The 15,717-nt window shown below is 35.6% G+C and overlaps 1 protein-coding gene across 1 annotated transcript in view; it reads right to left on the bottom strand.

Moving 5' to 3' along the window:
- Nucleotides 1-15,717, bottom strand: part of PIGN (phosphatidylinositol glycan anchor biosynthesis class N) — an 85,192-nt gene that overhangs the window by 37,395 nt on the left and 32,080 nt on the right. Inside the window, exons 14-19 of the mRNA XM_006205732.4 lie at nucleotides 11,230-11,308; nucleotides 10,117-10,299; nucleotides 4,677-4,816; nucleotides 2,500-2,599; nucleotides 2,303-2,395; nucleotides 1,024-1,115 (exon numbers count right to left, since the gene is read on the bottom strand). Coding sequence (XP_006205794.2) covers nucleotides 1,024-1,115; nucleotides 2,303-2,395; nucleotides 2,500-2,599; nucleotides 4,677-4,816; nucleotides 10,117-10,299; nucleotides 11,230-11,308 — 687 coding nt within the window. The remainder of the gene's footprint in view (nucleotides 1-1,023; nucleotides 1,116-2,302; nucleotides 2,396-2,499; nucleotides 2,600-4,676; nucleotides 4,817-10,116; nucleotides 10,300-11,229; nucleotides 11,309-15,717) is intronic.

The following is a 15,717-nucleotide window of genomic DNA, read 5'->3' as shown; positions in this document are numbered from 1 at the left end:
AATAAAGTATGGCTTAGATGGTAGTCTTAGAATTTAACGTAATTTTTTAGGCTCTGCTAATAAACTGACTTCCAAGAATAATTTCTGAGCTATTCCTATATTGTTATTCTCAGAGAAATGAGATAAAATGTGTTAATTTATAGATACCACATACTTTAAAATTAACACATACTTTAAAAATATTGTTTAATCTTCCTTCAGTTAAAAAAGATACACCTTCATCTACTAAAGACTGGGTTAGAATGCTAAAAAAATTGCTAACAGAGTTCAAAAAAAAGTAACAAAGACAATTGCATGATTAGAAAATAAGAGAGGAAATGTTAAATGAAAAAAATGACCATTTAGCTTGACAAGCACACATACATACGCACACAGAGCCAGTAGATTACGTGATAATTTAAAAGTAAAGTTAAAAGCAAAGGTAACCAATTATTTTACAGATTTACTTGGGATATACTGAGGAGAAATAAATATAACACAGTATGGAGGATTCATGTAAGGTATGCAGAATCTTCTAATGGTTTAAGTGATTAAACATGGGAAAGTTGTCAAGGTACACAGTTTCCTCCCCTGGAGATTTTCATATTCAGATTAGAAGAGAATTTCATTTTTCTAAGCCATTTAAAATGTGGACATGCTCAAATATAGAGATTACATCAATCATCAATGGCTTCTAGACCTTCTAATTTTGGCAACAGGACATTTTTTTCATGTGAAACCTTTTACTGATTCCCCAGTATACAAAACATACAAAAGCCTCTAGACCGTTTTTTTTTTTTGCATTTTACGTTATCACTGGCACAATTTCATCTTTCATGAAGGCCCAGAAGCATCTCCAGGGAGCTTTAATGCCTCTCAGAGCCTGGGCCAAAATTAGGACTGATGGTTTGATATCAGTATTTTAACTTCCAGTTTGTTCATGTGATCTGTAAACTCATGGCCAAGATTAGGTTCGTATTTCGTAGTGCTGATTGAGAAAAACAATTGCATTAAAAAGAAAATAAGTGAAAATATTGTTCCTACACTAGAAAGATATCTGGCTTTCGTCCTACAACAGGCATCAGCGGAAACACTGCCAGGAGCAAACAGAAGAGAATCCAACCCAGTGAGGTGCTCTAAAATAAAGAAAAAAGTTATCTTTAGACAATTACGGGACAGAAAACTGTCTTCAGCGCTTCACAGACTACCTGGCCGTGAAACTAAAAGGGAAATCTGAAGTCTTCCATCTGCTTACTTTAAAAAGTAATAGTTGCTACTTGTGAAGGATCTGTTATGCAGTAGGCACTGTATGAGGTATGACATGAGCATTATCTCACTTAATTCTCACAATAACCTCAAGAGGTAGGTTCTATTATTCATGGTATCTCAGATGAGGAGACTGAGCTCAGAGGTGTTAAAGCGTAAGTGGCACCAGATCTTGGACTCGTAAATGGAAACAGCCAGGATTTAAGCTTGGGTCTGCTATTTCAAAGCAAGTGCTTCGTTCCACTCATGTTCTACTGTATATCATGACATCTATAAGAATGCTGGCCTGCAATCATAGTCAGATGACTGAACCCAGGAGGGAAATCATCAAAAATGCTTTGCAATTAGATTAAGACCAAAAAAAGAAAGAAAGAAAGGTCAGTAATCCCATTAATTGGAACATTTTGTAAGCTCTCACAGGGTGGAGACAAGCTATTTCCATCTTCTGGCGACCTCCATCAAAAAGTATCACAGTGGGAAAAAAGAGAAAAAAAGAAAAAGGAAAAAAAAAGAAAAAGGAAAAAAAAAGCATCAAAGTGGAAGCATGACAGTACACTTTATAGAAGCACATTGTAATTAATTACTCACCTAGTTAAAGGAAGTAAGTCAGGAGGAATTATATTTTAGAATAATCTATCATGAATATACACTTTTCCAGAGAAAAACTGAGGTGGCTCAGGAACAGAAGTGGGGATGATTCCACTGACTTGAGTCCAGAGCATAGGCCCCCTGCCACCACACTGCTCTGGGCAGTTCCTCAGTGGCATTTAGATATTTGAGACTAAAGGAGTCTAGGAAGTGCTTCAGAGAAGGATGTATCGGCTCTGTGTCTCGAGTATTTCAGTCACCACAAGACCAGTTCATTTTGATGGGAAAGTCTACATGATTCACGGAAACCTTAAAGTCAACCTCAGTCTTCCTGTCAAAAGGAGCAGGTTCTTTAATATAAGGACACACATTCTACTCTTGTCTTAAAAAATGAACGATTCCTTAAATTAAACACATATCAAAATGAAGTCGCTATGAATCTGTCCAATGTCAAAGTGAATACTTATACCTTTGCTCGAGTCCACAGTGGGGTGATAAATGGCCACCCTGCAAACACGATGAGTCCAGCTGTAAGCATATAGCGGTAGAAAAAACTGAGAACCTAGCAAGGCAATCCAAAGAAGAATGGGAAAATGAGGTTATTTCAAAGGAGTTACATGTGTATGAAAGAGACCTGAAAATGTTGTCATGCGGTAAATCACTTACCAATACTTCAACTCCCAGGATAAAGAGTAACAGGTATCCAACAAAACGACTTGGAGGGAAGGTCAACAGTAATGTGACAAAGCCTTGAAGAACTGGAAATCTGTTTAACGAGATTATTTATAAGAAGATTATTTAAAACCTATAGTGAATGCAAAAAAATAGGTCTCATATAGTAAAAAAATAAAAATTTTATGCATAGAAATCAGGGAATTTTTAATTTATAGATTTTTTAAAAACTAAGATAACTTCTAACAGATTTGTTTCAATGGCTTTACTTACCATTTTTTTTGAAACCTAGAAACAGTTTAGGAAAAATGTCATTTCTGAATTAATTTGATAATTATCATAAAAACTTGCTTGGTTTTTTAATGACAAACATTAATGACAATAAATGAGTTTTATTTGATCGTAGTTTAAACATAGGTACATATAATTACAGATATAATGAACCCAATCAACCCAAATGATTAAAAACTGAGAACATTTTGAAAATTCACCAAGGTTAATTATATACTGAAATCTGAACTGTCTTAATAAAATAAAGGTAAGTTCTCCTCATCCAGATAGAGAAAACCTTAACTGCACTTTTTCACTGGGTTAAATAACCTTTTTGAAACTCAATTCAAGATGTCACTAATTATACACTAATTGTAATTAAATGTGAATTCATAACCATTAAAAATGTGTTACATACTTGAGTACTTTTTACATTTCATCACTGGAAAAAAATTTTTAGCATTTGTAGTGCATTATTAAGTAGGCAATTATAAAAGGTCATATCATTTGGTTTATAACATCTTTCTGATTGACAACAATGGTTACATAATGCTATCAAAACTTTGAGGGTGCCATGCAGGAAAGAAAAGCTAACACCAGTCAAAATGAGAATGTTTCTTTTGTTCTCAACAGTGATCTTTTGTAAAATCATTTAGATTTTTTCTAGAAGAAAAGTGAATTTTTATCTTTTATTCTCTTTATAATCTATCAAAAAGATGAAGATAGAACACAACATACTTTCAAAATCACACTGTCCCTTAAAATTTAAACATGTGTTCTTCATAAATAGAATATTTAATAATTCAGAAGGGAATTTTGGATAAAGTCTTTCACTCTAAAATTTTAAACCAGAGCAAATGAAATTAGAAAAAAATCCAGTTTAAATATGTACATCCAGCAACCCTAATCTTTTCAAATGGAGAATAGTATGTTCTTTTATCAATGGTTTGTTTTGCCTTATATTTGAAATGTTAATATTTAAAATATTTTAATATCAATTTTAATTTTTGATATGAAGAAGAGGTGGTCAACGCTGAAATTAATAGAAATCAAAATAAAAATATGCATCATGTCATTGTAAACATGCTGGCCAACTCTGAAAATACCCTTATGCTGGGCTGTCATTCCCTGGTCTACTCTCAGGGTCTGGTTTGCTCAGAGGATGCTTGGATGTCCAAGACGAAGTTTAAATTCTAGATTACTGGTGCAAATACAGAAATGAACAAGATCTGCAAGGTGACCCTTGCTGCCTATGAACTTGAACCAGCCCAGTATTTTAGTGGTTTTGTTTTAAAGTGCTTGAAACGCTTATGAGAGCTCTACCTCTGATGTTTTCTATAATGGCAAGAACTCATTTTAAGTCCTATTGGTGAGGAAACACTTAAAGGCAGAACCGCAGAATAAGTGATAATATCCATTAATCCCTGTATGTGCATATTACTAGATTGTATTTAATTACACACTTTCCTTCATCTAAGTTTACATGCCAGCTAGGAAGGGAGGGGCAAAAATGCACAGCATGAAAGCTTATAAACTACTTTGTGAAGCATGAAGATACACTGGAAACTGGGATGAGACAAGTTCAAAATGCCAGTTACTCATTGGCATAGTACAATCCATATTAATCATTTAATTTTTACTCCAGATTTTCATATAAAAGATACACAAAGAAGGGAATGAGATCAATGCTACCTCAGGGCAATAAAGATGAAGTCAAAAGGGAAAACACAAAGGATGTTTATATGCAACATTGATACTGTTACAGATGAAATGAGAGGGCTCTGAGACCTGAGGTTATTAGAAGTATCTTTCACAACTTACGCTACAGAAACTAACGCATTTTAAACACAGACTTAACTGCCGGTGAAGTGAAAAATGAGACAGCAAGATGTGTTACTTACTCTCTTAGAAACGCATACCATATGGGCAGTGGCAACAAGCAGTATACGTAGTAAGTCCAGGGACAGGCTTGAACCAGCAGGAAAAGTGCTACTAAAATGCCAATAGCTACAAAACAACATGGCAGGAGATGGCTTGGTTTCTGAAAATCAAACAAAACATTGAAAACACTCCAAACTCATGCTAACTGATAGGTTTTTAGAAGAGATTTTATGAAGACAAGGAAATATATTACTTTCTTTCAATGGCTCTACAACTAGATGATTAAGAACTGCATTTTAAAAAAATCTGTCATTGGAGAAGCACATTATAGAAGAAAAAGCTGGATAGCCTGGAACTGCGGCAATCAGGCAATCCTCAATTTAAAAGTGACTAAGTTTCTAAAGCTTGTTTGCAAGTAACTTGTTCAGACTTCGAACATACTTCTCCTTGGTACCGATTTTATAAATGTTGATTAAGTTCACTGACTAGCTCACAAAAGCCCATTTAATCCACAATAAACTGTGGGACCTAATCTTCATTTGGAACAATGCTTCTATCTATTCGAATTTCAACTTGACATGCGGCCCACGCTTCTCTCTCCATTGCCCAACCACAGTAGGTTCATTCTTCTCTTTCCAACCACCTGCCAAACAAGAAAGGAGTTCCTCAGTGTAAGTCACCAATGATGGCCCCTCCATGGGCTGGGCAAGCCACAGGTGCTCTGGGCCAGGAGTAAAGACGCCAGGGGTCAGGGACAGAACTTCCAATAACTGGGAAACACACTTACAGAAAACTGGAATGCTAACAACAGCACAGGAGGGAAAAACAGAACTGGAGGGGTCATGTGACGTGCTCTCTTGCCTCTGTGCCTTATTTTCTGTTTTCCCTTTCTTTGCTACCCAAGCTAATTAAGGTGAGAATTAAGAATTACCTTCTGGAGTAGGGGAAGTTAGGGAGGGGGAGCAAGAGTTTTTTCCTCTTTACAGTTCCCCCCTACTGGCATAAAACATCACCGGAAAGGAAGAAGCAAAGATAAACTAGGGCAGAGATGTAAAGAGGAAGGTGAAACACGGCACAGTGATTAAGGGTTTGGAGCTACACAGATTAGAATTCAAATCCTCATTCTGTCACTTGCTCCCTGTATGATCATAAACCAAGTACAAGACTTAGATTCTGAGACTTAATTTCACCCCACCTATAAAATGGGAATAAAATTCCATATCTATCTATCAAAGTTGGTAAGGCTTAAATGAGATTATGTGAAGAGCTTATTTAACGAAGTGCCCAGAATATTACTACTGCCTCGTAAATAATGGCTGCTGTTATCACCTTTGTTTTCATTCTCTTCTCTTCTACTTCTTTGCATTAGTCCCCGAAGCCACTGCAGAGACCTATCAGTGAACAGCACTGGAACTGGAGATGGGTGAGGCAGCAGTGGAGGTCCCATAGCCAGGGGATGGGAGGAGAAGGGGCGAATCCCACACAGATAAGGACAGGCAGAGCCCCTAAAGCTGAAGGTGCCTGGGGCAGGTACTCACTATAGGAGCTGAGACTGGTTTCACATCATTTTAAGAATAGTAAAATAAAAGAAGTTTAAAAGAGTACCGAAAAAGGCACTAGAAGGATTTTCTAAAGTCAGTACAGTATCATATGATTATCTAATCCTTTGATACCTAAAGTAATAGACATTACAAAAAACACCTGCTTGTAGGAAACCAAGTCAAAAAGAATTCAGTTCAGCTGAAGTAAAAACTGAAAAGATTTTAAATAACAGGAGTGGGGAACATTCTCTACCACATCATGAATTAACTCCCTGCCTCCCCCTGCCCTCCAAAAAACACCTGTTGATAACGAACCACAAGTGTGCATTGTGATTACTCCTTCATCCAATGAACGGTTATTAAGTCTCACCCTGTATGCCATGCTCTGTACCAGTGCTGGCCTCCAAGGAGTTTAAACCATACAAATGGAGACAGAATCACGGGGCTTGGTTTAAGGGGTTAACATTTTGAGATTTTACTAAGTAAGGAGAGAACAAGGAAAGTGTGTGGCAAATAAGAATTTTGAGTTCTAAAGCAAAGGACATCCAAACTAGCAAAAGCAAAGGAGAGGAGTACACAGAAGTCAAATGCAGAGTTCAAATAAGAGCAGCTGTGGCAAATCACGTTCATAGAAAAGTGAATGTTGGGGGTTTGGGGGGTTTAGCTCAGTGGCAGAGCACATGCTTAGCATGCACAAGGTCCTGGGTTCAATCTCTAGTACCGCCATTACAAATCAAGTATGTTTTTTAAAAAGTATATTAAAAAAAGAGAATGTTCACTGCAGACTTGCCTGTAATAGTGATAAATTAGAAACGATCTGTATCACGTGGAGGACACTGTCAAGTAGGAGTGACAAACTTTGGAGTCAGACGTAAATTTAATTCCAGTGTTGCCATTCCATTTGCTGTCAATTTGACTAAACCATTTATCTTGTCTGGAGCTCTGCTTTCTTGCCTGGCAGGGGAGGGTAACAGCTGCTGGGAGCGCATCTCCCACTACCTCCCAGCCCTCTACAGTCTCGCCATGTCAGTGACTTGCAGCTCTTCCAAAGAAGCCATGCTACCTCACTCCTCATTTGGCATTTACTGTTCTCTCGGCACATCTTTTTTCCTTTTTCCTATTGGGCTATCCAACTCACCTTTAAGACTTCACTTTGGCAGGAGCTTCCTCTGTGAAGCCTCCCTCCACCCGAGCTGCAAGCATCACGATCTAATACGTGCACAGCTGAAATCATCTTACCCCCATTTGCTCTCCATGCCTCCCTTAAATTAATACTACAGACTTCTGGTAACTTATTCTTCTTTCAGAAAATATTTAGATTGTGTCACTTCACTAAACTATAAACTCTTGCTAAAGAAGAATCAGAATATTTTTGCAAACAGAACCAAAGGGTTCAAAATACTTTCGATGACCTCAACTGCAATGGTCAAGTTTTAATGTGTCAGCTTGGCCAGGCTATAGCCCCTAGTTAGTTATTCAAAACACTAATCTAAGTGTTGCTGTAAAAGGGTCTGGTAGATGTGACTGAAGTCCACAATCTGATGACTTTAAGGAAGAGAGATTATCATCAATAATCGGGGGTGGGCTGATTCAATCACTTACAGGGCTTGAAGAGCTGAACGGAGGCCTCCCTGAAAAAGAAACTGCCCGTGTGGAGGGAGCTCCGGCTCCTGCAAGTCCCAGTCCGCCCTCCCTGACAACCTGACTATGAACTCAGGACCCGCCTAACGAGCCCCCACAGTCACGGAAGATAGCTCCTTACGCTAAATCTCTTAATACCGAGATCCTACCGGTCTGTTTCTCTGGCTTAACTCTGACATACCAACTCTTCACTACATCAAGTCTAAACTCTGAAGCATTTGAGGCCTTTGATTCCTTCAGCCTAATCCTTATTGTCAGTATTCTTTCTTATTAGTCTCTTGAACAAACCTCCCACATTCTACTCAAACTGAACTATTTATTTTGAAGGCATCACGGTGTAGAAAGAGCAAGAGTTTAAGCATCAGAATATATTAGTTCTGTCATTTAACAATGGTGTGTCCTTGAAGGAAACTATCTCTCTGAACCCCAAATCCCCCCACCCATGAGAATTATAGCCACTAAGTCTAGGGTGGTATTAAGCTTAACTGAATGACACATGTGAAACACCCAGGATAGTCCTGGAATGGTGGGGTTTAATAATTATTACTTATTAACCCAACATAAAAATACATTTCCCCAACTCTGCTGTTTATACCATTCAATTCGCTTTAATTCTCATCCTCTCCCTATAGTCTGACTGTTAGATTTCCACCAAGACTTTCTTTCTCCTGCTATCATCACCCTAGCTAAAGAGAGATTTCCTTTATTTACAATGATAGTCTCTGTATCACATTCAAACACTTAACATATACTAAGGCTGTCAAACACTTCGGTTGTTGTCTTTTGTAACAGTGTTCTAGCGTGGTGACCTATACCTGATAAGGCGGTTATGTGTGTACATTTCTTACCTACTTTATTTAATTCCAAGATCCTTGAGAGTAGAGTCTGAATTTTACATCTCTTGGTGCAGCCTATGCAGCAGCTGGCATTGTGCTGTGCACTCAGATAAATATTTGCTGCATTAGCGAATGAATGAATACAGAACTATCAGCCATGAAATCTGCTGACACATCAATCTAAAGACATCATATCCTTTCTCAATAACACAAATCGAGATAAACACAAAAAGGCAGTGCTGGGCACTAATACTGCTCTGGACTCAAATCTCAGTCCCTTCACCTTCCAGCTGAATGGCCTTCTGCAAGGCTTCAGTTTCCTCTTTTGTACAGAGAAATTATAATGCCTACTTCCAGCACTGTTACAAGTTTAAAATGGCAAAATAAATTTCAAATACCCAGCTGAATGCCTAGATAGATCCCTTACTAAAACACATTTGTTTTTGTCTCTTTTCCTAGTACGTAAGAAATTATTTCTACTCAATCCAATTTCACATACATTCAAATAGTGAAAATTACTTGGGGGAAATCATTTAAGATGCATTAAAGCACTATAAAATGGAATAAACACTACTATTCTTCCTTCCATTACAGAAAAATAAAATACAAAATGGAAAAAAGTAATCACTGGAAATATCTGCAGACTATTAATAATACACCACCCAGATACATTGCTTTTTAGAGAATTTAGATGTGGTCATAACCACTGGAGAGAATGAAGTAAAGGAAATGGAAGCTGCGTATTCTCCCTGGTAAATGACAGTAATATATTTGAAAAGACTTAAGTATTTTAATATAGTAAAACCATGTATAGACTGTCATATTTTCTCAGTTGTTTAAAGGATTATTCAAGAGGAGAGTTTTTTTGGCATTGAAAGTACAGTAAACTAGGGACTAATTCTTCAAATGAGGATAAGTAGAAAGTTCTGGAAATCTGTACTTCAGAATTTTAGAAAGATAAAATAGGTAAGGATAATTTCAGAAAAACATGTATTACTTAAAAAAAAAGGAATATTTGGAATAAGTGATTTTCTTTCTTTCCAACTCCTAAACTCAGTATCAGATAAAGTTAAATACATCGCTTTCAAGTAGTTTTCTGACCACCTGTATTGTACAAAGATATGGAATACTTATAACATGCTAAGTAATTATAAAAATAAACAGAAAATCAACAGTTAGTGACATAGGTGAATTTAAGTTATAGTTATCTTCGTAGCCTTCTTCAGTTACGGGATGGTTATTATTGACACACCCTTTTCCAAACTAAAGAAATAAAGATCACTGAGAAAAAGACCTAATACAACAAAAGCACACGAAAGAGTTAGCTTAGTACAAAATGCACATTATATGAACTCATTACAGTTGATTTGCTTCAATTTCTTTCCTCAGTCCTAGTGATTTTACACCATCATCTGAATCTTCATTATATTTTCTGAACATACCTTGACTTCTTTACCAACACTTCTGGTAAGGTTGCAGTGAGACTTGATGATCAACAAAGAAGCATAAGATATCCATCCCACAAAGCCGAGAACAACGTTGAAGGCCAAGAAGAATCTGTCGTAAGTGTGATAATAGGACAATCCTTTCAATGAAAGATTAATCAGCTCCTTGCAAAGAGAGACCTATGGAGAAAGAAAAATGTAACTTGCAACCCAGAAAGAATAAGAAAATTTAAGTTTCAAAGGAAAGAAAATTATTAAAGTTAGAGTAACTGTAGATGACAGATCAAAAACATTTTGATTATTCGTGGATCTTTCTTGCAAAGCATAAGAAAAATCCCTGAATAAAATTAATTTTTAAATCTTGATAAGGACACTTTAAATGTAAACTATCCATGAGATGTGTACTGATTTTAAATGATTCATTTTGTGGAAATTATCTTCAGATGACATAAGAAGGAAATGGCTAATATAGGTTCCAAGTAACAGAGATGTCCACATTTATACCATTTGACTTTTCATATCAGATTACCTAATTCAGCTATAAAACATTATTAAAATAGCTTAATATTTTAGAGAGGAAGGATAGTTTGCCATTATAAAATCGTAACAAAAATAAGCATGAGAAATGCATGGTATTATTTAGGCAATTTTAGAAACTGAAAATAGAATTCTTTCTTACTTTAAAATTATATGACCATTTAACAAAGAGAAAATTAATGAAAAACAGAGCAGGGTAGGAGCTGGGAAAAGTCAAAGCTTCAATACGAATCATTAGACTTCTAATAGCGTGAAGCTAATTCCCAATGTACACATACGTCAACATTCTAAAAATTCTGCATAAGTAGGGTGACAGAAGCTTGGAATATACTTTCTCATTACAGAAAATGGCAATTGTTCATCTCCAGTTTTAGCCTAAAAACATTTACCTATAACATGATCTGAAATAAGAGATGGATGTCCATGGCTATATCAGCTACTTAGGAAATTCAACCCTTCCTCGAGCGTTCAGGAAAGCTCCCCAGCCTGCCCACTTTGCTCTCCATCACCATCCCTGCCTCTCCCCATACCTGAAGGATCAACTATTTACATACACAAGGTCTGCATACTTACTGCTTCATCATACTTTTTCTGTTTTATATAAGACCTTGCTTTTCTTAAAATGTTCATCTGTTTAGAATCAGAAAGCAACCTACAAAAGAAAAAAAAGGGTTTAGGTTTAAAATGTTTCCTCATTTCAATTACATTTCTTTCTTTTTTCTTCCTTTCTTTCTTCTTTCTTTCTTTCTTTCTTCCTTTTCTTTTCTTTTTTCTTTTCTTTCTTTTTTTGCTTGATTGAAAATAAAAGGATGGTGAAAATTGAGAAAAGAAAGAAAGAGACAAATGAACAAACTCCAGGCTGTATCATTGCTGGTTATCTGAATTCTTCCAATAAATGGCTTATAGTTAAATTTGGTTTTCCTGACTCAAAGTTTCAACTGCCAAACTCCACTTAGGACAGTCTTATAATACATCACTGGCATCACTGGAAGAAATGTAATATTCTGGCTAACAAAGGTTTTCTGATTAAATCAATGTAATTAATGGAACAGGAAACGAGTGGTCTGGGTTACAATGCTTAGCCCTCTCTTTCATGCTCATGGTAGACACAACAGACTAGATTTGTTTTGGAGCTTTAAACCTCTGAGCCAGACAGGGCCTGAGAATTTTCATTATCGAAGAGATCCAGGCAGAGCTTAACCAACAATTAAAATCAGTGAACAATTTGAACCTATCTGCTTTTTTTGTATTTATATACAAATACACAATATATGCACATTTTTTGGTTCCCCTATTTTTCATTTCTCTTTTCACCATTTCCTTGTCTTGTTTTACCACAGTAGAAACCTTAAATATACAGGAGAAACACTCCTAATACTGCATAAGTAATTTTTAAGTAAGTACATTTAAATACAAAATTGAACATACACTGCTTGACTAGAACCTACATTCCTAAAGTGAATACCTTTACATTTTAAAAGTGTGAAAAAGTTATTTAAGGATATATTAGGTTGGATCATATGAAACTGATGTTTTTGTATGCCAAAAACTACTGAATTAAATTTTGGCAATTTCATATGGTTCAACAGATAATCACTTATCTTCTCTCTACTTGGTTTCAGCACCTTCTAAAGAGAAAAGATGGAGACTCACAGGAAGTACACCTTTTAAGCAATGTTACTAATTTGGGTGGGGTCACAGACATCTTTCAGAATCTGAAACTCTCTCTAGAAAATAAACATAATCCAAATCTTACATATAATTTCAGAAAATTCATGAACCCCAGAAGCTCATCTACAAACCCTCTAGAGTGGTACAGAGCCCCTGGTTCAGTATCTGAGCCTACCCCAAGGGATCTCAGATTTTTCAACTCATGGGAAGCCAAACACTCAGTCAAACTGTAGTAAAAAGTCACCACCCCTGGACTCACTGGGGTTTGGAGGGGAAGGTACCAGGAACCAGGAACACATGACAGAAAAACAAGTTATTTCAAAACATTTGCCATGATCCAGTTCTCTGTCCATCAGACACCACACATTTTAGAACATCGTCCTAGAAGTCTGAAAAATGGAATCACTGGGCCAGAGAGCACAGGCATTCTTTGAAGATAAATTTTCCAGTTTCATACAACCCTTCTCGTTGAGCTCCCTCTCCTTGCTCTGATCCACTTTGATTCCTAAAATACTGATTTCATCTTCTAATGTACTTTAAATTGATATGGGTATCTTATTGTCTACTTCATTAATTCTAAACTACCCGGACTACCGACAGCTCTCTCCTCCTATTCTACTTAATTTCCCACTTATCCCAAATATATACCCTCAGCTATAAAATAGTTAAACTCTTCATTCTTCACTGATCTTGCATTCTCATCTGAGTTATTGTTCATAAAGATCCTCCCCTCTCTGCTATCCAAAATCAAATCTTCATCATCCTTTATGGTCCACTCCAAATCTCACATCACACCATTAGCACTTTAGTGTGGTCTAATGATCAATTTATTTCTCTTCAATTAAGTTTTAACCTCCATGTGGGCCATTAATTATTTCCATTAATATCAATAATACTTAGCAAGGTATAAAGCACATAAAATGAACTGATAAATCTTAACTGATTAAAATGCTATCAAAATATTACAAAACCAAAAAAGGAAGAAAAATAAAAGAATATACATTGTCATTCTTAAAGTACCTTACAATTTGCTATACTAAATAAAAAGATGAAAAAAGGTTTGTCCAGACTAAATTACTTAAGCTAATTTGTGTTCTCAAGTGAAGACTTAAAAAAAAATGAGAGAAGAAACATTTTTAAAGAGAAATATTTGTTAATTACATTACAAGTTATATATGAAATATTATGTTATATATAGAGTACTTAGGCAAGGAAACCAGGATCAGTGTAATTCATATTTTTCTAAGTGAACTGTTTTAAACCTTGGGACATACCAAAGTTTCAAAATATGTCTGAAATTCATCAAAATGTTCCGTACAAATCTCACTATAGCATTATGACATTAAAGATTCATAAACTTGTTCCCTATGCATTTTTTGTTAGCTTTCCATAAGTTATGAAGGGGTGCAAAATAAGTCTTAGTATCACATATTTAAAACAAAGAAGTTTTATGAGAAATGAAAAGTCGAGAATATAAGGTGCAGTATTTTAAGATCTATGTAAAAAAGACAAAATAAATAACAACAACAAAACAAGGGGGGTTGGCAAAGGAATAATCACAGGAATACCACATATACACTAAAATGAGTAAAGGGGATCTGCATGTGTCAACACGGATCATAAATCTTGAAAATCAGACTGAATGGAAAAAAAGAGAATTATTTTTTAAACTTGGTAAATTTTAAAAATAGGGCTTCAAGTATATGACACCATTTTATTTCTTAGGAAGAAAAGAGGATCTAAAGAAATATCGTAAAATGTTAACGTTTCTTAAACCTGGACTATAGGTACAAGGGTTTTTGTTATAGTCTCTATTATTTTCAGCATGCTTGAAGAATTCTGTAATTAAAATTTAAAATATATTAGCAAAAGGGATATATACATACACATACATCTGTACACTTGATATAAATAGATGCGTAAGAAGCTCCAACTTTGCCTCCAGGAAAAGACTGTTAAGACTGGAACACAGGCACGGGAACTTCTTATTATCATTTGTGAGATTTGTTTTGTGACTATGTATTGTTTTTTCAGTCACATTTTACTAACTAGGTTTTTCTTAATTTTAGTAAAATAATTAAAACATTAAAATTTAACCATAGTTTCTGGCTATGATGGAGAAGCTTGGGCACAGCAATGCTCCCACCAGGAACAATCAGAAAGCTTGATAAAGCAAAATTAAAAATAAACTTTAAGGTACTGGAGAGCTGCTGAGAATTCAAGAATTGAAGGGCTCAGACCCTAGAGAGAAGGAAACCACAGAGAAGTAATCCAGGATTCTACAAACTGTAACCCTTTGGGCACCCCTACACAAGGGAGAAGGCTGAGAATCTGGGCATCTGTCATGATATGCAGTCATTTCAAAACTACCAGACTCAGCAATGGGACCAACTGAAAAGGACAGCAGAAACAAACTCACAAACAATATGGTTACTGATGGCATCAGGTATAGACTTTAAAGTACTTGAGGTTAATATAGTCAATAACAAAGAATAAGACAAATTTCGGCAAATAACTGGGATCTACTTTTTAAGTAAACTGAAATGGAAATCCTAGAATTGAGAAAAAAAAGGGGCAATATCTGAGATTAAGAACTCAACAGAAGCAAACTACACAAAGCAGATGAGAGATCTGGTGTGCCAGAAGATAGGTCAGTGGAAAATATTTTCCCTGAACCTTGAAGAGCAGCCAGAAAAGACCATTAAAAAAGCCAACCAAATATGTCATTGTGAACAGGAGTATGTATATATGTAACTGGCATCTCAGAGAGGGAGGAGAGACAGAATTTGGCAGAATATTTGATGATAGTGGCAACACAACCTTTCTACACAGTAATTTGTATGAAAAGCTTTCCTTTATTGACTCAATCTTTTATATTGAAAATATCAAATTTTAAAAGAATCTGTTATCTTAGCTAAAAAGCAAAGAGAAATAAATATTAACTGTGTACACTTCTTTGTCGTGACTGCTGTTGTGCCATCTGTTTTCCAGTTATTTGAACACTGTAGACTAACCTAAATCATGTTTTAGGATTATCAAGAATTTCATAATCAATTATTCAGGGTGAGCTAGTGTTTGGAGGGTGAAATCGCCTTCAAATGCTGCCATTTGAAGTATTACATCTTCTTCACTCAGATTTTTATCACAAAGTTATTTCACTTATATTTACACATGACATTTTAGAGATACCTAATGGTAGCTACTCCATGCCTTTTTAGAATGTCTATTTAAAGAAAAAAATATATTAAGAAGACAAAGACAGAATAAGCAAGATAAAAAATTATTTCTAGAATAATTTGTATTTCTTTAGACTGACCAATGATGTAGAATCATATATCATCTTTCATGTCATAATAGAGTAAATGAACATTTTCCTATGTAGGTATGTGA

The sequence above is a fragment of the Vicugna pacos genome, chromosome 30, assembly GCF_048564905.1.
Source record: "Vicugna pacos chromosome 30, VicPac4, whole genome shotgun sequence".
NCBI lineage: Eukaryota > Metazoa > Chordata > Mammalia > Artiodactyla > Camelidae > Vicugna > Vicugna pacos.
Note: the sequence above shows the minus strand (reverse complement) of the source record. Positions and strands in the feature narration are given on the sequence as shown.